This window comes from Podarcis filfolensis (genome assembly GCF_964270895.1).
Source record: "Podarcis filfolensis genome assembly, chromosome: 8".
NCBI lineage: Eukaryota > Metazoa > Chordata > Lepidosauria > Squamata > Lacertidae > Podarcis > Podarcis filfolensis.
The window spans coordinates 16,812,189-16,836,405 of NC_139611.1; the positions used below are offsets into that span (position 1 = coordinate 16,812,189).

At 45.7% G+C, this 24,217-nt stretch overlaps 1 protein-coding gene across 3 annotated transcripts; it reads right to left on the reverse strand.

Moving 5' to 3' along the window:
- Positions 1 to 509: 509 nt before the first annotated feature.
- Positions 510 to 20,169, reverse strand: H6PD (hexose-6-phosphate dehydrogenase/glucose 1-dehydrogenase). 3 transcript variants are annotated; one of them, XM_083628629.1, is made up of 6 exons: positions 20,041 to 20,169; positions 16,293 to 16,409; positions 14,025 to 14,672; positions 8,977 to 9,094; positions 4,731 to 5,000; positions 510 to 4,305 (listed from the first exon to the last, which is right to left on the reverse strand). In XM_083628629.1, the coding sequence occupies exons 3-6, from the start codon at positions 14,652 to 14,654 to the stop codon at positions 2,945 to 2,947; spliced, it is 2,379 nt and encodes a 792-aa protein (XP_083484755.1). In that variant the 5' UTR covers positions 14,655 to 14,672; positions 16,293 to 16,409; positions 20,041 to 20,169; the 3' UTR covers positions 510 to 2,944. The 3 variants fall into 3 exon arrangements, with proteins under 3 accessions (XP_083484755.1, XP_083484756.1, XP_083484757.1); XM_083628630.1 differs by having other exon boundaries at positions 19,869 to 20,144; XM_083628631.1 differs by lacking the exon at positions 16,293 to 16,409 and having other exon boundaries at positions 20,041 to 20,154.
- Between the last annotated feature and the right edge of the window lie 4,048 nt (positions 20,170 to 24,217).

Below are 24,217 nucleotides of genomic sequence, written 5' to 3' on the forward strand. Positions count from 1 at the left end.
CTCCCGGATGCCACAAACCTGGAAGTGAGTGTTCCGGTTTGCTAACGTTCTGTGTAACCCGAATGTGCAACGGGGCTTCCGTGGCTTCCAATTGGCTGCAGGAGCTTCCTGCAGCCAATCAGAAATCATACTTTGCTTTCTAAACGTTTTGGAAGTCGAACGTACTTCTGGAACGGATGCTGTTCCACTTTCAAGCTATGACTGTATGTAAGGTGAAATTGCACACAAAAATGAGGAGAAATTCACACTAAAATGTTGATGGATTTTCTTGAGGATTTAAAAAAAATTGCAAATCGCTGCAGAAATGTGAACTGAATTGATTGGAAAAATTGTAAGCTGAGAGAACCAAAACAGACAGATACATCCCTGGTTAAGATGTAACCCACCCTATGATCAGTGGAACTGATGAAAGGCAGGATATTAACCAAGGAAACAAGCGAAGGAATATATTACTGATTCTTTTCTTTTTGAGGGAAAACAAATACCAAAATATAATGACATTTAAAACATTTTTCTCTACTTATTGCAAGGGTGAGACTTTTATTTCTAAAAAAAAATCATTTATAAAATTTAAAAAGTTTTATTTCCAGTGTTCACTTACAAAAACAACTTTTTAAATGAGACGTAGTAAAAATTGTGTCATTTAAGCAATTGTAGAGGGCATTCCTACCCCATAAATGTTTAAATACAGCAGTAGTAGTCAAAGCCGCAGCTGCAGGAAATCTGAAGAGCTCTGTTCAAATCCCCGCAGAGCTTGATAGCATTTATAGAAGACACATCTCTTATACTAAAGCAGTAATTCCCAAACTTTGATGTGGAAAAACTGAATTAATCAAAGAGTAATCCCAGAGCAGGTGGCTTCAGAGGAGGTTTCCTGCTGCATCTCTGTATGATATACTGCTCTGGGGGAGAGAAAAAAGGCCAGCCTGTGTAGGTAGGTACACCTGCCATGGTGGAATTGCTTTATCCCATCACTGCCACCACAGAGAGGGGCTTACAAGGGGGGCTGCCTGTCGCATCTCTGTATGAGCTGCTGCTCTGAGTCTGCCTCTTTTTCAACCAGACTCCTGAAGAAAGGGAGGGAACACGGGCTCCACTGAGAGTGGACAGTGGTTGCTTTTGCGTACTCTAAAAACAGCCAATGATGGGAGATGTACTCCCAACAATGGGAGAGGGCACAGGTCCCCCCCCCCCAGCTCTAGGCAATGAAATTCAGGTCGCATCCACACCACATTTCTTATGCACAATTCCTAGTGGTTCAGCAATAAAACTGCAGCACATTTGCAAAGCTGGTATGGTTTCAGATTGGATTGGGGGCCACATATTGAGATTCCTGCCTTGCAAAGCATTGGGCTACGTGACTCTTGGAATCCCTTCCAACTCTATGATTCCATGGCTTCTCCTCAAAAATCCTGGGTACTACCATTTGTTAAAGGTGCTGGGAATTGTAGTTCTGATATGTAAGCTAGCATTCCCAGGATTTTAGAGGGACCGTGTGCTGTGTAAATCATAGAGTTGCAGAGCTAGAGGGGACTCTGAGGGTCATCTAGTACAACCCCTGCAATGTAGGAATGTATGGTGTGGCTGCGATTTGCGTTCATGCAGTCCTATGCCACATTTTATGGGAAAATCAGTAGGAACACAAAAGAGACTTCGAAAGCCACTATTTTTTTAAAGCCTAGTTTAAAAGAAACTCTTAACAAGAAAAAGTGGAAAACTCATGTAACAGCACCACCTTGTGGCAGAATCTAGTCGTATTTCCTTTTTTTGCCATTCCGCTTCGATGCTAGGAGCTGGCTTTGACATCCACCACCCTGCAAAGATGAGAAAATCCCCTAGGCTAGCACCTCAATGCAGCACTGAGCTAGGCTCACCTAAGGACACTGAAATTATCAGGCGTAGGAAAGCTTTCCTCCTCCCTGGATCAGGCTGCAATCCAGCTTTCACAGGAGGAAACAAGGTTTTTGGGACGGCTGGTGTTTTAATACTCTGCAGGAGGACTTGCTCAGCAAAGTGAGATCTCAGGTTGTGCAAAAGTTCATGAATTTGCTCAGTGCAAAGTGAGATCTCAGGTTGTGCAGAAGTTCATGAATTTGCATATCGGCTCCCTTTGCATGAATTATTCAGAAGAGGAGTTGTGGGTATGTTTGTATACCAGCACAGTGCGTGTGTATTTGTGCACGTGTGTGCGCGCGCACATACATACACACACTATCTTTTATATATTTATATCTATATATGGAGAGATGCACCGTGGAGCCATTTACTAGGAGCCAAAACCTACAAATTTCCAAAGGGCTATTTAAACAAAGATTTCCACTGTAGATGTTTTAGGGCATTTGTGAGACCCCCCTCCCTTTCCTCTAGAGGAGAGGGGAAAGTGAGGCACACAGCAGTGAAGAGACTTGAGCATGGTAGAAGAAAGAGCCAGGAGGACATCTCGGCTCTTAAAGCCACCACTCATAAGCTCACAGGTCCCAATCGTTAACCGACGGAACTCACAGCCCCAAGATGTGGGAACAGGCATCAGCACAGACAGTTTTAAAAATCCCAAACAAAACAGGATTAGACAAATCCCACAGGGTAGAATGGGTTGATCAAGGGCTATGAGCCATGATGTCTAAATGGATCCTCTGCGCACGGTGGCAGTGTAGCACATCAGGGACATACCTGAAGGGCTTGTCACATCCTGCTTTTAAGTTTGCGGGCCAATGGTGAAATAAGGCCAGCTGTTGTCAGAAGTAGCAGGTTATCAGACAGGCCTTGGTCTGCAGATCTTTCTTTAAACAAAAATAAAAATACAGTCTCATTAACAGCCAGTGGAACTCCCTGCCACCAGACAGAAGAATTTTCCTGAAGACAGCTGCAACAGCTGCCCGATATCCTGAATGCCAAGACAGGCAAAGGGGGAGGGGGAGGAGGTGAAGGCAGAACTACCGGGGCATCATCCAAGCAGTGCCTCATAGTCCACGTACCATGCTATCTGGCCAGAGCTGGGGCTGACTCCGGAGACGGGCCATTTCTTGGGTTCGTGCCCCACCCTGCTGACTACTGTCACAATGTCATGCTTGCCCTTCCCCATCACCAGCACCGACACCCGCTTGGCCTTGTTGATGAGCGGCAAGGTGAGGGTCATGCGCTGGTGCGGCTTGACTGGGCTCTCGGTGAAGACCACACCCTGGCTCCCCTCGAGGCCCACGGGTGAGTGCGGGAAGAGCGAGGCCGTGTGCCCATCGGCACCCACCCCCAGCAGCACCAGGTCAAAGCTGGAGTTGGTCACCAGGGCGGCGATCTCGTTGGCGTACAGCTCGGGGCCCTTGTCCTCTTCCACGCAGAGCCTCCGGTTGAGGTGCACCGGCATGGGGTGGATGTTGAAGTAGGGGACTCGGACGTGGCGGAGCAGCTGCTCATGCAGGGTGCCGAAATTGGACTCCAGGTCAGTAAGAGGGACGCAGCGCTCATCCACCAGCCACAGGTGGGTCTGCCTCCATGGGAAACCGTAGTGACGCGTAGCCAGCTGCCGGAATAAAGCCAGGGGGCTCGACCCGCCCGAGAGCGCCATGTGGAACTCCCCGGACCTCTGGACGGCACTTGCCGCCGTCGCTTCGATGTCCGATGCCAACCGATTGATCAGTTCCTCCGACCAAGCGGTGATCAGCTGGCTTTGCCGAAACCTGGACTGGATAGTCTTGTAATTGTCCGGGGTTTGTTTGTCCCTTGCGTCCATCAGTTCAATGGTCTCTTTTGCCACGAAGGACACTTCCCTGCCCACCATCTCAAAATCCAGGAGCTGCTCGTTCTCCCGCCCCCCTGGGTACAAACGCGGGACCTGGCTAGACAACCCGTCCAGTAGTGGCGTCCAAAACGCCCAGGATGCCAGCAGGTTCTCCACAGTGATGAAGGACTCTTTCTTGCCAGAGTAGATCCTGGAGATCAGGACTGAGTAGGCGTCCCTCTCCGCTACGGGGATGTAGACGTAGTAATCAGAGAGGGGCTGTCCGAAGATGCGCAGCTGGGGGCGGTCGCGGACTTCCTTCCAGCCGCTGTCTGGCATGGTGGGCTTGAAGAGGTTGCGGCTGACCAGGATGGCGGGCGAGTTCAGCTCTCCCTGCCCGATGTGGAAGATGATCTGCCTGGGCTTGCACTGGCTGCTCTCGGGGTCCCACATCGTTTCGTTCTGGGTGCAGTAGGCCCGGTTCCTGAAGAGGATGCGTACATAGCTGACCCGTTCATCCAGGACTTTCCCGGAGGCGAGGATGAAAGGGACCCCTTCCCAGCGGAGGTTGTCCAGGTGAACCAGCACACCTGAAACAAAAGATGCAGAAGAGTTGTTATTATTCTTATGTCGCAACTGTCTTGGTTGTGGGTCCTGGAAGACCTGCTCCCTGACTCAGTGGGCTTTCCCCAACCGGCCTGACTGACTCCAGCTACAAAAGCTGAGGCTGCTGAACAGACTCTTGGACTGGCATATAGTTTAGGCCCAGGGGCTTTTGTTAGGGGGTGGGGTTGTTGCTGTTAATTGATAATTATTTTTTTATATCTTTTATTTTAGATACAAAAATTACTGGGCGGGTGGAGAAGGGCTCGTGCACCTTTAACAGGGAATTCCACCAAGTGCCGCTTAACAGGCAAGCAGCTATTAAAAGTGCCAGAGCCCCGTCCTCTTTTGCACCCAGGGAAGGTGTTTTCCGACTTTTGCACTTGGCCACGCTTACCCCCACTGGACTTACCTGCGAAGGTTGGAGTCCTGCTGAAGTAGTCCTGCCCCTTCTGAAGCTCCTCCCTCACGTGGCTGTTGTATGCCATGTACTGGCCAATGACGGTGCTGGTTATCTCTGGGCTCTGGAGCGACGTGAAAGCCTGCAACTTGCTCCGGATGACGTCTTCGGAACTGCTGATATTTGCTGGGAGCTCCATGGCGAGGAACATTAAGATCTCAGTGAGGTGGTTCTGATGGATGTCGCGGATAACCCCGTATTTTTCGTAGAAGCCAGTGCGATCTGAGCACCGGGGGTGGGAACAACAGTAACAACAACACACAAATGATGCCCAAATAGCGAGAGAAGCTTGGCAACCCACTGGTTTATTTATGGGAAGGGCTGTATCTCAGTGGCAGAACTTCTGCTTTCCATGCAGAAGATCCCAGGTTCAATCCCTGGTAGTTCAACCCCCTGCAATGCAGGAATCTCAACTCAATAGGCCCTCCTTGGATACAATGATGCCTCGGATTATATTACTCTGTGTAGACCAGGCTTCCTCAACCTCGGCCCTCCAGATGTTGTTGGCCTACAACTCCCATGATCCCTAGCTAGCAGGACCAGTGGTCAGGGATGATGGGAATTGTAGTCTCAAAACATCTGGAGAGCCGAGGTTGAGGAAGCCTAGTGTAGACAATACTGAGCTAGATGGATCTATGACTTCAAAAATCTTTACCCCAGTGGGTATCTGTCTCGGATTTGAACTGATTTTATTACGAGTTGCTGTTTTAAACTGTTTTTGTATTTATAATTGCTTTGCTCATTGTTTTTAGATATACAATTGTTGTTAACTCTTTTCATACAAGCGACTGATGTACACATGCTATTATATTTTAAATTGCTTTGAGATGCCACAGTGGAAGCGATTCATAAATGAGATTTATAATAACAATAGCAACAGTTTGTAGAACTATAGAAATTAATGGACCCATTAATCATGCCCATTAATGTCAATGGGCCTACTCAGAGTAGGACTAACATTGGAGACAATCCATTGATTCAAAAATTGAATCCAAAATTCAGCTAAGTTTTGGTCAGAGGAGGCCCACTCAAATCAACAAACATGACCAAGTTAGGCCCACTAATTTCAGTGTGTCTTCTCTGAGTAAAACTTACTTGAATACCTTCCAATATTCCTATGCTGCCCAACAATTAAAGTTTCCTGAGCAGCTAAGAATTTAGGAGATTGGCTGCCTCTTAACATGGCCATCATGACTATATTAATTATTATTATTATTATTATTATTATTATTATTATTATTATTATTACCCAGTGAGCTTTATGGTTGTGTGGGGAGTCAAACCCTATTCTTCCATGTCTTAGTCCAACATTCAACCCACTATACTATGTTCACAAACCCATCCCCCATGAATTTATCCAATCCTTTTTTAGAAAAACTAAGTCATGAATGTGTTACTGTAACAGTGGCTGTGGAAATGCCATACATTCAAAGCACACGCCCCTCAAAATAATCCTGGGAACTATAGATTGTTAAGGGTGTTAGGAACTGTAGCTCACTGAGGACTTAACTACAGTTCCCAGGATTCTATTGTGGGGGAGCGTTCTTTAAATATATATTGTTTATGCAGCCAAAATTTCCCTACTCCAGCTGAGAACCTAAGAAGTTTTAAGCTTCTGCTGTGCATGTTTGCAAAACACAGGCAAGAGCCCTGTTCACCCGTGGGCTGCTACTGAGCTCCTCGGGAGGAAGAGCCAAGCAGAAATGAAACGGAACAAGAATAAATTGAAATAAAATTTAAATGTCAGACTGGCTGGAAGGAGCGAGAGGTCCTGCTCAGCCTCATACTGCAGTGCCCTTGAGAGGTTACAGAAAAGGGTTAGATGCAGGCCTTCCTTTCAACAGCCCTGGCTGGCTCATATCTTAGGCTGCACACATGCACCATCCCTTTAAAACACTACTCCTCCAAAGAATTCTGGGAACTGTAGTTTACCCATTACAGAGCTACAATTCCCAGCATTTTAAAACTACGGCTCCCAGGACTCAGTGTGTGGTTGTGCTTCAAATGTAGGAAGTAGGAGCCATTCAACTTAACGCAGAGTAAATCCATTGATGTTAACAGACATAGCTGTTCATTTCAATGAGTCTACTCTGATTAAAACTGAGTGGACAACCAGTACACAACAACACCTGGTGATCAGGTGTGATGCATATGTTGGGGGGGGGGGGAAGAAGTGGGAGGAAAGAAAGGCAATTTATCTCTAGGAGAACCCCCACCCTCATTTCTCCTTGGTGCTCAGATGCAGACGATCTCTCTGCAGATGACAGTGCGACTCTCTACCCTCTTAAAAACTTTGGAACCGAGAACACCCCATCTCCTTCCAACCCGGCGCACATTCATTAGCGTAATCAATGCTGCACACACATTTTGGCACAGGACCTGGGCAATGCAGGCATCACTTGAGCATTTGGGATGGGGGTGGGGGCTGGTGGCAGTGGGCTGTCAGCAAATGAAAGATCACCCCTTGGAAGTCTTGCAAGGGGGAGAGAAATAAGGAGACAGCCTGATGGCATTGGGTTAAAGCCAATGCTAACCTACTCAAGAGTAGACCCACTGAAATCAACTGCCACGGCTCGCTCAGGTCTGTTCATACTGAGTAGGTCTCAGCCGGCGACTATCCCCTTTTTTTTCTCAACCAGGATGCAGGGAGCAAACGGGAGTTTGCCAAACCACAACAACTTTAAAAAGAAAAGAAAAATCACTCAACTATTTTTTTTTTAATAAGGCAATGGCTAACTGGCACGGCACCCCCGCTGCAGGGAGCGAAGGGTGGCCAAGCGGCTGTCCCCAGAACGGAGGCAGGCGGCAGGTGCAACCGGCGCTGCGGAAGTAATGCAGCAGCCACTGCAGGGAAATTGAGCACAGCTGTGTCCTTGAGTTCATGGGGACGTGAGGCCTGACTTGTCCTGACGGAGCTGAGAATGGGGTCGCAAGGAACAGGACCACAGCCAGCTTCCGGGGTGGGTGAAGCCCTGCAGCCTTCCCCACTCCTCAATAATACTAGCATGGAAGGTGGGGGGGGGGCTTCATTCAATGAGGATTGATTTGCAGCCCAGGGAAAACCACATTATACCGACTCAGGCGACTTGTGCATTGGGCATGAACACAATTATTATTATTATTTATTATCAGCACCAGCCATGTATTAATTTCCCCCTAAACCCCCACCGTCTCAAGGCAATTCCCACGTGAGAGCCAGTTTTCCATGGTGGTTAGAGCGCTGCCCTAGGACCTGGGACATGAGGGTTCAAATCCTGCAATGAAACTCACTGGGTGACCTTGGCCTCCTCAGTCTCTCAGACTAGCCTACCTCACAGGGTTGCTGTGGGGATGAAACCACTGTCTTGAGGTGATGTACATATCGGGTAATTCAAAATACATTGGTACTTCTTTTGTGTCTGTGAGTATCTTGTGCTTTATGCTTGGCCTCCCCCCCCCCCCCCCGATAAACTTAGAAATTTCCTTCTGCCATCTTTTGAGGCAATCATCTTTCACCATTACTGGGACTGACCGGAAAAGAAATAGTATTTTTGGCAAAACATTCATTTTTACCGCTGCTATTTTCCTAGCAAGGAGGGATTCATTCTGCTCCATATTTCTAAATTTCTTTTTATCTCAAACCACACTTTTTCATAATTATCTTTGTAGATATTTTTGTTTCTTGATGTTAACCATATCCCTAAATATTTGAAGGGGGAAATGGGGGGGATTGATGATGATGATATGTTATGATAATTTGTTATATTGAAATTATTAATAAAAATCATTTTTTGTAAAAAAGAAGACACATTCCAGATCTGCAAAGGGTCCCCTTTCCCATGGTCATATCTGCATCAGATATTTAAAGCACCAAAGCATCCTGGCAACTGTAGGGTTTTGGTTTTTTAAGGGTGCTGGGAACTATAGCTCTGTGAGGCGTCTCCTAACAACTCCTAGAATCTTGAACAAATTGCAGTTCACAGGATTCTTTGGGAGAAGCCACGAAAAGTGGTATAAAAGTGTCTCCACACAACACATTTAAAGTACACGGCTTCTGCCAAAGGATTCTGGGAACTTTAGTTTGTTGAAGGTGTTGGGAACTGTAGCTTTGTCATGGGCAAACATATAGTTCCCAGGATTCAGAGAGGGGCCTGTTTTATTAAAATGTGTGAATGTAACAGCTACCCCTCCAGCGGACTTCAAATCAAGACTCACGTACTCTTCACATCCACTGTCTCCTTCAGGACAATTTCCACCCTTTCAATGTGATGCCGGTTCCAGATCGGATCCAAATGGTGTCGGTTCTGGTCTCGGAATGGTAAGATGTGAGCCACAGCCTTTGGGGAGGAAATAATTGAGATGAAAGGGCAGGAAGGGCAGGGGAAGACAGAAGAGATTTTTTTAAAAAAATCAAAAGCAGAGGGATAAATGTTTAATTGCTTCTGGGGACTTGGCACAGAATATAAATAAATTACTGCGACAACTACGGAGATGACGGGAACTTCCACACCATGGGAAATTCCACACCGAGAGCCAGTGGGCTTTAGTAGTTGAGAGTGTCAGACTAGGACCTGGAAGACCAGGGTTCAAATCCTCACACTTGGCCACGAAGCTCACTGGGTGTGACCTTGGGCCAGTCACTGCCTCTCAGCCTACCTCACAGGGTTGGTGTAAGGACTAAATGAGGAGCAGGGGGAGAGCCACGTATATCACCTTGAGCTCCTTGGAGGAAAAGGTTAGAGATATACGCAAAGAATAAAATGAACAGGTAATAATTTCAAATAATAGTTTAAACGATGTGCTGCATGAAGAAAGTCCTTTCTTTCGTTTGTCTTGAATATCCCAAAATTCACCTTCACTGGATGGCCCCAAATTATAGGACGATGAGAGAGGAGGAGAAAAACCTCTCTCCCCATTTTCTCTGCACCAGGCATCGTTTTTTGCATCTTACATTCTTATAAACCTCTACTGTGTCCTTAACAATTTTTCTAAGCTAAAAATACCCAAACGTATTTCATCATACGTGTGTGTGTTGCCCCTTAATATCTGATTCAGCATGGGGGGGGTCCTGATATTTTAGTCAACCAACAAAAAACAAGTTAACATTTTAATGCACTGTTGCCCTCCCATAGCCAAACATTGGTTGAACTGAAATATTTTATTTTTGGGGGGTGGAGAGGTACTTGCCCCCCCCCAAACACCCAAAATTAATTCAAAGTTGTATTTAGATTTTATTTTTACTTTGGCGGGAGGAATGCTGGTAGAGATTTTAAGTCACGACCCTTCCAATAGTATATAACTTTACCTAACATTTAATTTGGATTTTGAGGGGGAGAGGAAATCAAGGTGCTGGAATGTAGTAGGGGGGGCGGAGAGAAAATTGGCAAACGGACAAAACTCTGAAGGTTTCATCTGAAAAAGCCTTTACCTGCAAAAAATAAATAAAAATGTACATACACCACACACTTTTGAATTCCCTGTGGGCTCAAAAGTGGCTGAATCAGACAGATGCTGTGAAGATCTAACCCCCTGCCTCCCCAGGGGGGTTGGAGTTGCTGAGGTAAATATTCAAAGGCCAATATTCACATTTCTAATGCAATACAGTGGTACCTCAAGTTAAGAACTTAATTCGTTCTGGAGGTCTGTTCTTAACCTGAAACTGTTCTTAACCTGAAGCACCACTTTAGCTAATGGGGCCTCCTGCTGCCGCCGCACCGCCGCTATACGATTTCTGTTCTCATCCTGAAGCAAAGTTCTTAACCTGAGGTAATATTTCTGGGTTAGCGGAGTCTGTAATCTGAAGTGTATGTAACCTGAAGCGTATGTAACCCGAGGTACCACTGTATGGCTCTGGTTGGAGGGTTTCTTTTTAAGCAGGGGGATATCTCTTTCTTAAAAACCGAAAGCACAGCTCATGGCCTCAGGGCCTTTCAAAATGGACACCTCAAGGCCCTTCTCAGACATCCAGGGTGCATTTCTTCCTCAACTGATGGAGGCCTTGGCTCCATAGATGCTGTTCGAAACAGTCCTGGCTTCCCTCAGGGAATCCTAGGAATTGTAGTATTTAAGGTACTGAAAGGAGACCATTCCCCTCACAGAACTAAAATCCCCAGTTTCCTAGGAAGAAGGACTGGTTGTTAAACCATTCTGGGAAGCGTAGCTACGTGACGTGGGGAAAGAGGCCTCCTCTCAGCACCCTTAACAAGCCACAGTTCCCAGGATTCTTTGTGGGGAAGCCATGACAGTTTAAAGTGGCATAATAGTGCTTTAAATGTATGGTGTGGACGAGGCCTCAAAAAAAGGCAGTCAACCCGTGTTGGGACTATACCAGTTCAGACTGCAACTGGAGGGCTACACAAATGCTCCCACAGAGTGATGTAGGTGGGGTGGGAGGAGCCTCCCCCCACGTAGAAAGCTAGCATGTCAGGAGCTTGGCTCTCCTCAACATGTTAGATATCTGTGTGGAGAGAATACTGCATTTTGCCACGTGCTGGTCACGTAACATTCGCACAGCCCCTTTTTGGGAAAGGAAAAATCAGCACAAAAAGATGTGACCGCTATGAGGCAAAATGCTGTATGTTTGCCTGGAAAGTCCCCCCTGCAGTCCAGTCCAGACACAGATGGACTACTTCTGTGAGGATTATTAATTCAGACATACATTCAATTTATGGGAATGCCTGTGGCCTGAAACGCTAAGGAGCCACTGCCAGGTTGGCCTATGGTTTGGATGGCTGGCTAGGAGAACAAAACAAAAGGCCTGTATGGTATTATCTGTTTGTGTGGAACATGGTTGACACGTGAAAGGTTAAGATACACCTTAATGTGTATCTTACATTGGCTCCCAGTACGTTTCCGAGCACAATTCAAAGTGTTGGTGCTGACCTTTAAAGCCCTAAACGGCCTTGGTCCAGTATATCTGAAGGAGCGTCTCCACCCCCATCGTTCTGCCCGGACGCTGAGGTCCAGCGCCGAGGGCCTTCTGGCGGTTCCCTCATTGCGAGAAGCAAAGCTACAGGGAACCAGGCAGAGGGCCTTCTCGGTAGTGGCGCCCGCCCTGTGGAACGCCCTTCCAGCAGATGTCAAAGAGATAGACAACTACCTGACATTCAGAAGACATCTGAAGGCAGCCCTGTTCAGGGAAGTTTTTAACGTGTGATATTTTACTGTATTTTTGGTTTCTATGGAAGCCGCCCAGAGTGGCTGGGGAGGCCCAGCCAGATGGGCGGGGTATAAATAATAAATTATTATTATTATTATTATTATTATTATTATTATTATTAATGATCTTTGTGTGAAACTTGGGCTGCATACACACGAGACATTTAAATCGCATTCCACCCCCTCAAAGAATTATGGGAACTGTAGTTTACATCTCACAGAACTACAATTCCCAGAACCCTTAACAGACAGTTCCCAAGATTCTTTGGGGGGGGGTTGATACTTTTTAGATATATGGTATGAACGCAGCCTCATAATAAGGCTATGTGCTTGCAGGACAAAGATATATAAATAAAATTTATAATTGGGAATAAAATTAGAAAAATGCTGATACCACGTTTCAAATTTAGGGGTTTAACTGCATTAATACTAGCCTGCGTGACAATAACAAATACCTGATTACCACTATCCAGAATCTGCTTCCTGATCCAAGGAATAAAAAACCCTCATCATTCACTGGCGCCACAGTGACATATCCCCCCCCTCCCACCGCCCATTTTGTTACTGCCTTGGAGCTAAAGACTTTGCCCCCTTGTAAAGCTGCCTGATCAAAAAACAAACAAGCAAACGTAAAGGAGAATTGTGCGTGCTCCACATTCCTTATCAAATTAAAAGCCTCGTTTGGAAAATCTGGCGCTTGGCTGACTCTCCGTTAGCGAGAGTGTGGAGGGCGGTCGGTGGGGGTTGATGACTCAGCGAAATTGAGGTTTCTGACCTTGGTTGGGAAATCAGGTGGATACAGCTTTGCTGGTGTGGCCAGTTTACAGCAGTGGTGGGAGCTAATAAAATAACGGGCCATTATTACTTGGGTGGGGAAACGCCTTCATCTACAGCAGCAAACTTTTTCAGGCGACCTCCCCCTTGGGGAGTTAAAATAAAAACTAATCTCCAGTGCCCCCTACCCTACTCTATAAAAAACAATATTCAGCATAGCAGTTTGCGCAACCCTCTAAGGAAGATAACGGCGCAATAAAATTCAAAACAGCAATGATTAATTGCGCATTTGCTCAAAACCCAGGTAAAACTATTTTGTTTCATTAATTCAACAAAACGAATGGCACCAGCTTTTCAAAGTCTGAGAGTCATTTACACCTCCAGTGCCTCAGTGCTTCCCTTTTGCCTCTTAGAACCCCCCAGGTAATTCCACCACAGACATTGGGAGCACTGGTCTACAGCTTTATTTCATCACGAACGCATAAGAACATAAGAAGAGCCCAGCTGGGTGAGGCCAGTGTCCCATGCAGTCCAGCATCCTGTTCTCACAGTGGCCAGCCAGGTACCCCTGGGGCTACTACCCTACCCCAGGGTTAGTAGCCATGGATGCATGGAACTGAAGCCCACCTTAGCCCAGGGGATGGGGAATTTGTGGCTCTCCAGGTGTTGGATTCCAACTCCCATCAGCCCTGACCAGCAAGGCCAAAGGTAAAGGACGATGGGAGTACAATGACATATGGAGGGCACCACATTGACTACCCCTGCTTTATTGTTTTATTTACAAATCCAGTACTTTTGAGGAATTTGACCACTTTGTGCTATTGCACATGTTGATTCATTCTTGTTTTTTTGCAGGGGGGGATGTTGCCAGCCTCTGCTCACCTGCCCCTTCCACCCTGGGCATGTTTTCCAGAAGATGAAGTTAAGAAAGTCTGTTTTAGAACATCTACTTTGCAAGTAGAAGGTCTAAGGTTCAACCCCTGGCATCTCCAGGTAAGGCTGAGAATGTCCCCATCTGAAATCCTGGAAAGCTGCTCCCAGTCAGTGTGGCCAGTACTGAGCTAGATAGTCTAATTTGGGATAAGGCAGCTTCTTATGTTCCTATGCCTTACAGGAAGAGCTGTAGCTCAGTGGTAGGGCATCTGTCTTATACACAGACGGTCCCAGGTTCTATTCCAAGTGCTTCCAGGTAGGGCTGGGAGAGAACCCTGTCCAAAACTCTGCTGCCAGTCTGTGTAGGCAATACTGATCTAGATGGACCAATGGCTTGACTCAGGAAGCAGTTTCCCATGTTTACCAAGTTATATCCCCTCCAGCTTTCACAAGGAGACTGACCTGTTTGCCAAGGTAATGGTCCACCCTGAATATCTCCTCTTCCCTGAAGAAAGTCCTTAGCTCATCAGCCAACTCCTGGGCTGACCTGAGATCATGGCCAAAAGGCTTCTCCAGCACCACCCGTAGCCACAGCCCTGGCGGTGGCCTGCAGCTGCTGTTGATGTGGCGGGCAATCTCTGCGTAGGCAAACGGCGGCACGGAGAAGTAAAATATCCTGCCCGCTTCTTCCATGCCTTCCTGACTGAGCGTGGTCGTAATCTGCCGGTTTAGGGTGGCGTAGTCCTCTGCTGTCTTGAGCTGGTGATAATCTGTCAGTCTGATGAACTGGTCCTTCAACACAGCACACCTGTTTGGGGGTACGTCTGAGGGACAGGCCAGCCTCTTCAGCCGTTCAAAGACCAGCCTCCGCCCTCGCTCAGGCTCTGTCTGAGCAGCCCCATGGAATGTGAAGGAATGCCCGTGGCTCACCTCGTCCAGGTACAGCTGGAAGAGTCCTTGCCACAAGTACTTATTGGCAAGGTCTCCTGTGGCACCCAGGAGGACCACAGAGATGTGGCCACGGGACTCTCTGGTCTCAGAAGGGAGGACTCCCCAGAGGAAGATGAGGGAGAAGATGGCTCTGAAAAGCATCTTGGGAAACACAGAGAGCTGGAAGGAAAGTTTTAAAAGCTATGATCATTTCCTTTCATTTACCTAAAAGAAATTTGCATGCCACTTGATCATATAAAAATCTCTAAGCGGTCTACATAAAATAAAAGTTATCAGTAAAAGTCAGAAGTTGAATCAAGTTTGCCTAATGTCACCCCCGAAATACATACATACATACATACATACATACATACATACATACAATCAGTTAAAAAATAACTGTCCATGTCCATTCATAGAATCGGAAGGGACCCTGAGGATCTTCTAGTCCAACCCCTGCGATGCAGGGATACGCAGCTGTCCCGTTTGGGGATCAAACCTGCAATCTTGGCATTATCAGCATCACGCTCGAACCAACTGGGCTATCAATATAAAATTAAACTTTAAGGATTGTAGTAGCCAACTCAGTCCTATTCAGACTAGACTCACTGACATTAATGGACATATGTGATTGTTTCCTTGCATTGATATTCCACGGGGGCATACATGGTTCTCCCCTTCCTCATTTAACCCCCCAAACAACCCTGCAAGGTAGTTTAGGTTGAGCAGTGATGGGCTCAAGGTCATCCAGCGAGCTCTATGGTTGATTGGGGGATTTGAACTCTGGTCTCCAAGGTTCTAGTTCTAATACTCTAACCACTACACCACACTGGCTCTGGTTTGAGGAATTTTTTTCAATGTGCTTACTCTGGGTAGGATTAGCTTTGCAAACAACCCTAATAATGTATCATCCTCTTGATATGTTGGGTTTTTTTTTAATGCACATTTTCCATTCAGCTCTCAGTAATACCTCAACATGTATTATGGCTTTGTAAGCCGCAATTTTAAGATTTTAAAAACAAATATATCTGTAAATAAAACTAGTTATTACAAAAGCACCCTTACGACCCCAATTCAACCTCATTACAAGGAATCAGATCCCCCTAATCAGGGCACACTGAAATATCCTACAACTTAGGGAAGTGGGGTGAGCTCCTTTACCCTTTTTGGTAGCAGTATATAACAACCCAGGTAAGGTATGGAACGTGGGTGGTGCTGTGGTCTAAACCGCTAAGCCTCTTGGGCTTGCTGATCAGAAGGTTGGTGGTTCGAATCCATGCAATGAGTTGAGCTCCCATTGCTCTGTTCCAGCTTCTGCCAACCCAGCAGTTTGAAAGCACACCGGTGCAAGTATATAAATAGGTACTGCTGTGACGGGAAGGTAAATGGCATTTCTGTGTGCTCTGGTTTTCGTCACGGTGTTCCGTTGTGCCAGAAGCGGTTTAGTCATGCTGGCCACATGACCTGGAAAGCAGTCTGTGGACAAACACTGGCTCCCTTGGCCTGAAAGCAAGATGAGCACTGTACCCCATAGTCACCTTTGACTGGACTTAACCACCCAGGGGTCCTTTACCTTTTACCTATAACAGGGCCTGCCAGATGTTATGCACTACAATTCCCATCAGCCCAATAGCAGGGGCTGATGGGAGTTCTAGTCCAAAACTTCTGGAGGGCACCAGTTTGGTGCATGCTGGTTTAGGACCAGAAGACCCACAACTAGCTGTGCTCACCCTCCCCTACCTTCTAAACAAATGCCAATCCAATTTATTGCCTTTTGCTGATCTTGCCATATAGACTTACCTAAGCCGTGGAATAAGTCACCTGCTGAGGAACCAGCTTCTTTCTAGTTCTGCTGCCTTTATGTCTTCTAAACTTGTGAGAAAGAATCTGCAAAACCAGTCTGGCTGCCGTATTCAGCTGTAAGGTAAACAAAAGACTAGAGATAAGCAACTTCCAACATTTCCTGGTAAAACTAGACCCCTCCTATTCCTGGGGGGGCGGGCGGGAATAGTAATGCATACATTCCTCTCTCCTTACACCACCCTGTTTTATATTCACTGTGGCTAACATCTGTCCCTCTCAGGGTGCATGGGATTGATTGATTTGATTGATTAATTAATTAATTAATTACACTGCTATTTGTTTGTACAAAAACAATATCCCCACAGTTTAAAATACCATAGACTGTTTAATTAGCCAAAGAACTAGGAGAAGAGGAATGCTTTTGTCTGGTGCCTAAAGATTTGTAATGAAGGTGTCAGGGGAGACTCCTTGGGGAGAGCATTCCACTGCAGAAAAGGCCCGTTCTCGTGTTGCCGCCCCCTGGACCTCTCACGGAGGAGGCACATGAAGATGGGTTTCAGGTGATGCTTGCAGGGTCTGAGCTGGTTTTGTGGTCCTGAGCTGGTTAAGATACACAAGGGTTTTAAAGAGGCACACAAAAGTGCTTTAAAGAAATAATTTGGGTTGCTTTATAAAGACACAGTTTTTATTATGTAGTTTGTATTCTCATTTTGTATTTTTATGTTGTGAACCTCCCTTTGGTCTTCAGATGAATGGCAGTATACAAATAAAATATACCATGTAAAGTTATAGATCTCAATGGGGAGAAGATGGCAGCCCTAAACCCAGCCTTGTAAATAGCTCTGTACAAGGTCCACAGTAAACCTACACTAGTCCCTTGCAACTTGAAAGAGTCAACTCTCAAAAAGCTTCCCTGACTGGTTGCCTAAAGCCAATTCTTACTTGCCAGAGAGGAGAGTAGTGATTTGAACCACACTTGAGCTTGTGGTGTCAAATTAATATCTACAAATGTGCAAAGTATGCCCTGATAAGTGTGTGTGTGTGTATGTGTGTGCGCGCGCACGAGAGCATTTTTCTTTTGCTGACGAGACCACAATACCAGAGATGGATCCATTCATCTCCTTGGAGCAGATTCAGCAGCTTGAAATGCTTCTAACATATTCCTCCTCCCACCAGAAAACTCCCTAGTTACACAACACCCATCCAATTGCACAAAATTCACCTAGCTGTCCCAACAATATTTCTTTATCTGTGCCCAGTTGTCATGCAAATAAACCCAGACTATTTGAGGGGAGGGAAAGCTGTTAATTTGCTTAACCGCTTCCACGTCAGATTGATCAAACAAGGAAGTGTGTGAGTAGCACTGGACTACTGATTTTCAACCATCATGTGAGCAAAAGCAACTGGAGCAGCCTTGTGGGTGAATTGCTTGGAATATTATTCCGTGGAATAAAATCCCAGGGATAGGGAATCTTAGGACCTAATGTGGCTTCCCAAACCTCTCTGTATCACCTTTGAGGTTCTTAACTAGCCCTGCACATTCTAGCTTTTGCCTGTTCTTGAACTGTGACTCTTGCTGGCCTGGATGGAGAGGGGTGTTTGTGTGTTTGCATGGCTGGGATGTACCATTCTGCACAAAGGTGGTGCCCATGGGAGGCCTTGAGCCCCACAAAGCTTTCCCTGGCACTCAAGTAAGACCTCAACCCACTGAAACAAATATAGGATGTCTTGAGTCTCCTCCATGTTCACAGCAGTTTATCATAACTGTCCAAGAAGAGTATGATTGCTGGATAGGACAAAGGCCCATCTAGTCCACCATCCTGTTCTCTCAGCAGTCAACCAGATGCCCCAAGTGCGAATCCTGAAAGCAGGACCTCAGTGTCACAGCAACTCTCCCAACTTGCGATTCCCAGAATCTGGTACTCGGACTATGGAAGTAGGAGAAAGTCACCGTAGTTAGTAGTCACTGATAGTCTTAACCCCATGAATTGGTCCAATTGTTTTTTTGAGCTAGCCGAGAAAAATAGGGTGACTAAGAGCCTAAGAAGAGCCCTCCTGGATCAGACTAGAGGCTTGTCCTGTCCAGAATCCTGCTCTCCCAGTGGCCAACCGGAGGTCCCAATGGGAAGCCTGCAAGCAGGACCTGAGCACAACAACACTCTCCCCACTTGCAATTCGCAGCAACGGTGGTTTAACAATCAACCCCTCTTCCCAGGGAACTCTGGGAACTGTAGCTCAGCAAGGGGAAGAGGAGTCTCTAATCCACCCTTTGCAAACTACAGTTCCCAGGATTCTTTGGGAGAAGCCAGTGACTGTTTAAAATGGTATGATACTGCTTTGAATGTATGGTGTGGCATTTGATAGTAATCAGAATACAGACTAGGACTAAGGAACATTTTCCAAACCAAGGGTGTCATTCTCTCATGGGGCAGCTTCTGTCAGCCATGCCTGGGTGGTGAATGCAAACTTGGGCAGAACGATGGATGTGACTCTCAGTTTCTCCTTCTTGCAAACTATAGTTCATTTCTACACATTTCCTTATAAGTTTGCAATTCTTTTTTTAAAAGATGAAAAATTGGCAGGTTTGGTTTTTTTTGTAAATTTCCCCTAAGGTACACAAGTTCATAGGCAATTTCCCCTAATTTTATGCATTTTTGGTACGCTACTTTCACTAATATATTTGTTTATATGTACACTCTCCCCTAGCGGACACATTCATTGGCTGCAGAGGGCTGTTTCAGTTCACTGTAACTGCAAATTAGGTAGGTTCCCATTGAAATGCATCCCGAGTCAAATTTCCCCCCACGTTCCTAATTGCAGTTGTGCAAAAAGTGAGAGGTTTCTACACGCCACACAAAAGGAAAGGCCTCTCCAAACCCTACCTGCAGAGAACCTGGGACCTTCTGCATGCAAAGCAAAAGTTCTAGTACCCAGCATACCAAATCTATATTCTTTTTAATCTAGGCCAGAGGTGAGAATTTGTGGCCATCTGTATGCTGTTGGGACTCCATCTCCCATCAGCCCCAGCCAGCGTAGGCAACAGTCAAGGATTATGGGAGTTGTAGGCCAGTTTTTAAAAAAGCAAAAGCAAGAGAGGTAAAGCCACATGTTCCTCAGCCCTGATTCAGGTCACACCAACACCACAGGTTTAAAGCAGTCATATGCCACTTTTAACAGTCATGAACTCCCCTCCCCTCAAATAACCCTGGGAACTGCAGTTTGTTAAAGGTGCTGACCTCCCAGGACTACAATTGCCAGCACCCTTAAGGAACTACAGTTCCCAGGACGCTCTGTGACCCTGTAGAATGACCCGGGCAATTCCAGCTCTGTCTTGATCGAATGGCTAGGAGTTTTATTAGAAGCAAACCCAGGCCGAGGAGAGAAAGCTTCCTGATTTGACCACGGTGCACCTTTTTTTTTTTTTTTGCCATGCTCCACTGCAAGATCAGCTGGTCTGGTGCGGCGAAAGGCCAGATCTGGAGGCGGCTGCCTTGCTTGCCTTTGCAAAGAAACAGTTAAAAATAAACTAAAATCTCGTCTCCTGGGTCTTCCTCCAGCAGGCTCAGAACGAACCTTTTTCTCCCAACGGCGCAACGCAACACTTTCAATTTGCAATGGTGCAACCAGGAACCTGTTTAGCGGGCGATGGGGGTGGAAGAGGAGTGGACTTGATTGACAGATCTGGACCGCCCCCCCCCCCACTTCCCAATTTGCTGTAGGTCCAATGCTGATCCAGGGCACTCACCTCCCTCCCACTGGCGGCGTGGAGCCCCCCAAAAGCGAATTTTGCAGCAAACGTGAAGCGCGCTCTTGATCTGGTTTCCTTGGAAGGGCAAGAAGGCTCCTCCTCTTCCAAATGACAAGCAGGGCTTTTTGTTTTTTTATAAAAAAGAAAATATTTATGGTTCGCGTTGCACAAGTGCAGGCAGTTGTGATGCGGGAGGGAGAATTTTAGATGCCTACTCGGAAGTCAGTCCCGTTAAGTTCAGGGGGGTTTACTCCCAGTTAAATAGGCTTAGGAGTGCAGCCAAAACTGTAACTGGTAACCAAGTGGGGAGGAAGGCGCTTGGAGTTTGGGGGGGGGGAACTCTGCTGCCAAGTAACAGACTGCAACACTCCTCAATACTGTGCACGCATTTGCCTAAGAGAAAGTAGCAATTAACTCAACGGGGCTTACTTCTGAGTAGATATCCGTTGGGCTGCGTTGGTAAGGCTTTTTATAAAGCGTGGGGGAAATAACTTTTTTTTATAAAAGCGTTTTTTGTTGGAAGGCAGTGTTGACCAATGGTTAGGTGCAATTTTTAATCTTGCTGTTTTTAGACCACACTTGTAACGTTGTGGCCTTCAACACTGCAATCCCATACACACGTGCAGTGCTTTACTTGAGAGTAAGGACTATATCCAGTGTTGGTGGGCCCATTGGAATGAATAGACATGGTCCATTCATTCCAATAGGCCCTGCTCTTTCGAAAACATTGAAGCTTCAGAATGCAGAAAACAATATTGCCGTTTTTTAAAAAAAATTAAGGCTTGCTTCCTCCAAAGCGTCTTGAAGCGATTTCACAACACAATCTGCAAAAACAATGCAAAAGCACACCTGCGAAACAGGGCATTAATAATAATAATAATAATAATAATAATAATAATAATAATAATAATAATTCATTACCTGTCCTTCAACCAGCAGGTACCAGGACAGATTATGACAGCTTAAAATTCAGAATTAATAACAGATTACAGTCACAGCAATCAAGGTGGCCCCTGAAAACACACGGCTCTGTGGTTAAATGCCAGGATAAAAAGCTGTGTTTAATAATAATAATAATAATAAAATTTTATTTATATTCCGCCCTCCCCAGCTGAAGCTGGGCTCAGAGTGGCTAACCACAATAAAAGTAACACAATTTACATAAAATCACAATTAATTGAAATGCATTCTAAAATCAATTCATTCTAAAATCAATTCAAAATCAAATTAATGGCAACCATTGGGCTAGAGTTCTGTGAGGATTACCAAAGGAGGGGATCAGACTGTGCCTTGGCTAATATAACAACAATTAAAACAAGTATAGTATTTGTTTAAGGTATTTATATACTGCTTAACTATTAACATTTCTAAGCTGCGGGTGCTGAAAATTACAGAAAGTAAAATCAGCCCTACAAAACAATTACATATAGAACTAGACCTACTCAGAATAGGCCCCACTGAAGTTAACAAACATTGCTAACTTAGGCTCATTCATTCTTTTATTTCATTTTCTTTTTTGGGGTGGTGGTGGTAGTAAAGGTTTTTCTTTTCTTTCTTTTTTTAAAAAGACAAACAGAGAGAACAGTTTTAACAACAGATGAAAATTAAAAGGCAAAAACCAAAACCAAAAAACAGGCATGCACAATAAGCACAGTTCCATGTGGGATAAAATAACAAAGTCCAAGTAAAGAACATTAGTGTTAACTGGTGATTATTATTATTATTATTATTATTATTATTATTATCATTTCATTTATTAAATTTGTATACCACCCTTCATCCGAAGATCACGTGGCAGTTTGCAATGCCATTCATTTCAATGGGTCTGCTCAGAGTAAAATAATGGCTGGCTGCAACCCTGGCTGCCACGAAGCATCCACTCTCCATATTGATCTGTGCAGGGTTTAAATCCCTTGCAGCTTTCACAGCTTAATGAGATGGGCTCCTTTCCATCCCAACCTTTCTTCTCTCTCTCTCTTTGGAAAAGACAAGGACATTGCACCTGCAATGTCTACCCTGGCTAGTGGAGTGGAGGAGCCAGCCGGCCTGGAACACTCTGCAGCCGGCCGCCAGTTGCTGCAGTGGAGCTGCAATGCTCACACGCGCAGCATGTCCAGAGGACACATACCCGATGAGTTAGGAACTGCTGCAGTTACAGAAAGCTTGGGGAACTGCAGAGGTAGGTAGGAAGGAGGGGGTGTGGGCAGAGCTCCCCTGGTGCTCTCCGATTCCTGATCCTAAGTGAGTGGGGTTTAAATGCTGCTATAATCTTCCCTGCCCCATCTGGCTTCATTCTGCCTACCCTCACCCCAGCAAGAAGGCCTTAGATATACAAATCATTGCTACCAGCGGGACTGCAAATCAAACTTAATGCATGCCGCCAAATAATTAAGCTGAAAGTCGTCACACTCCATGCACGATTCTGTTCTGGATTGCGGCAGAGCTTGGAGAGGTTGGTTTGGAAGGTGAATTTTCCTGCGCCTCCTAAATATTAATAAATAATAATAAAACTGCTTAGAATAATTATAATGAGATAATGCATCGTAACCACAAACCTTCCCTCCGCAACCCCCCTGCATTTGTGGCAGGCCTTAAAATTAGTCATAGGAATCAGAATCGAGCGCGGCTGGATCAGGCCAATGGCCCATCTAGTCCAGCATCCCATTCCTACAGTGGCCAGCCAGATGCCCGTGGGAAATTCGCAAACAGGGTTTGAGCATGAGAACACCCTCCTGTCCCGTGGCTTCCAGCAGCTGGTATGCAGAATCATTGCTTCCTTCAACCATCAAGGCAGGTCATAGCTATCATGTCTAGTAGTAGCCATAGGTGGGGAATGGCCTGGCTTGCTCCCATGTTTTTAAAGGCCTGGTCCGCAAACCGCGGGAGAAGAGTGTGGGTTTAGCTGTCTTTCCCTCACCCCAAACTCTTTTTATTTTTTACTAACAAAATAATTGGAGGTTTTTTAACCAGTAGAGACTCATTTGAATGGGTGAAAGTGCTAGCTAGCCAAAGAGGAGGAGGAAGGAAGGAAAGAAATGTCCATGGGGCATAGGGAGCTGCTGAATACTGAGTAAGACCATTGGTCTATTTAGCTCAGCATTGTCCTGGCACAAACTGCCAGCAGCTCTCCAAGATTTCAGGTTGAGGGCAATTCCCAGCCACACCTGGAGGTGCTGGAGATTGGATTTGGGGCAGTGGGGCTTTCTGCATGCTAGGCAGCTGCTCTGCCCCATAGCTGTTGGCACTCCTACCATATCTCTGTTTTACGGCCCAGTTTCATCATTTGAATGTTGCATTTTTGTATAATACCATTCTGAGATTTTTCAGATATTAAGTGGCTTAGAAATGCTTTTAAGTAGATCAATGTGTGTATGAACTACTGCTGACACTTAATTTTATTCTACTCTGTTGACTTTTGGGGCACTGCTTTTAAATACACATTATGTATTTGGGATGTTGCCGTGGGCAAAGCCCTGTGAAAGCAGGAAAGATGGGTTATAAATGTTCCAAATTATTATTTGCTTCTCTGCACGCACAAAAGGTGTCTTTCAGGCGTAAAGGGTGGCTGGGTAGTAATCCTAACTTGCAGTCAAACTATGATTAATTTCGAGGTGTAGCTAATGTTGATCCTACTCCAAGGAGACCCACTAAAATTGGTAGGCTGAAGTTACCCATGTCCATTAATTTCCATGAACCCATTCTGAGCAGGACTAACTTAGTAGAACTGCTGCATTAATTGACATGGGCAACTCAGCTCCATGAGTTCCAGTGGGCCTACTCTGAGTAGGACTTAGTTGGAGACAATTGTTTGTGTTTTAGGTGGGGACCACTAATGTACAGGACTGGGGTTGGTCTAGATGACCACTGAGGTCCCTTCCAACTCTAAAATGATAGGATTCTAAGTTTTGCAGAGTAACACAAGCAGACACAAGTGTGTGCGAGCACACACAACATTCCCAGGCCCCAAGAACCTTCCTGCGACAACTATCCATCAAAAAGAAGATGTTCAGAATAGCTTTGATGCATTCATTGACTAGCAACACTCTCTGGCTTCCACATTTGCAGAAAGCTGATGGAGGCAGAATGCTGCCTCTGACGTGGGGGTGGTTTTTGCCTTTCCATAGGAAGATGCAATCCTGCAAAGTAAGTGATTTAATATATTTAATGTCCTCCC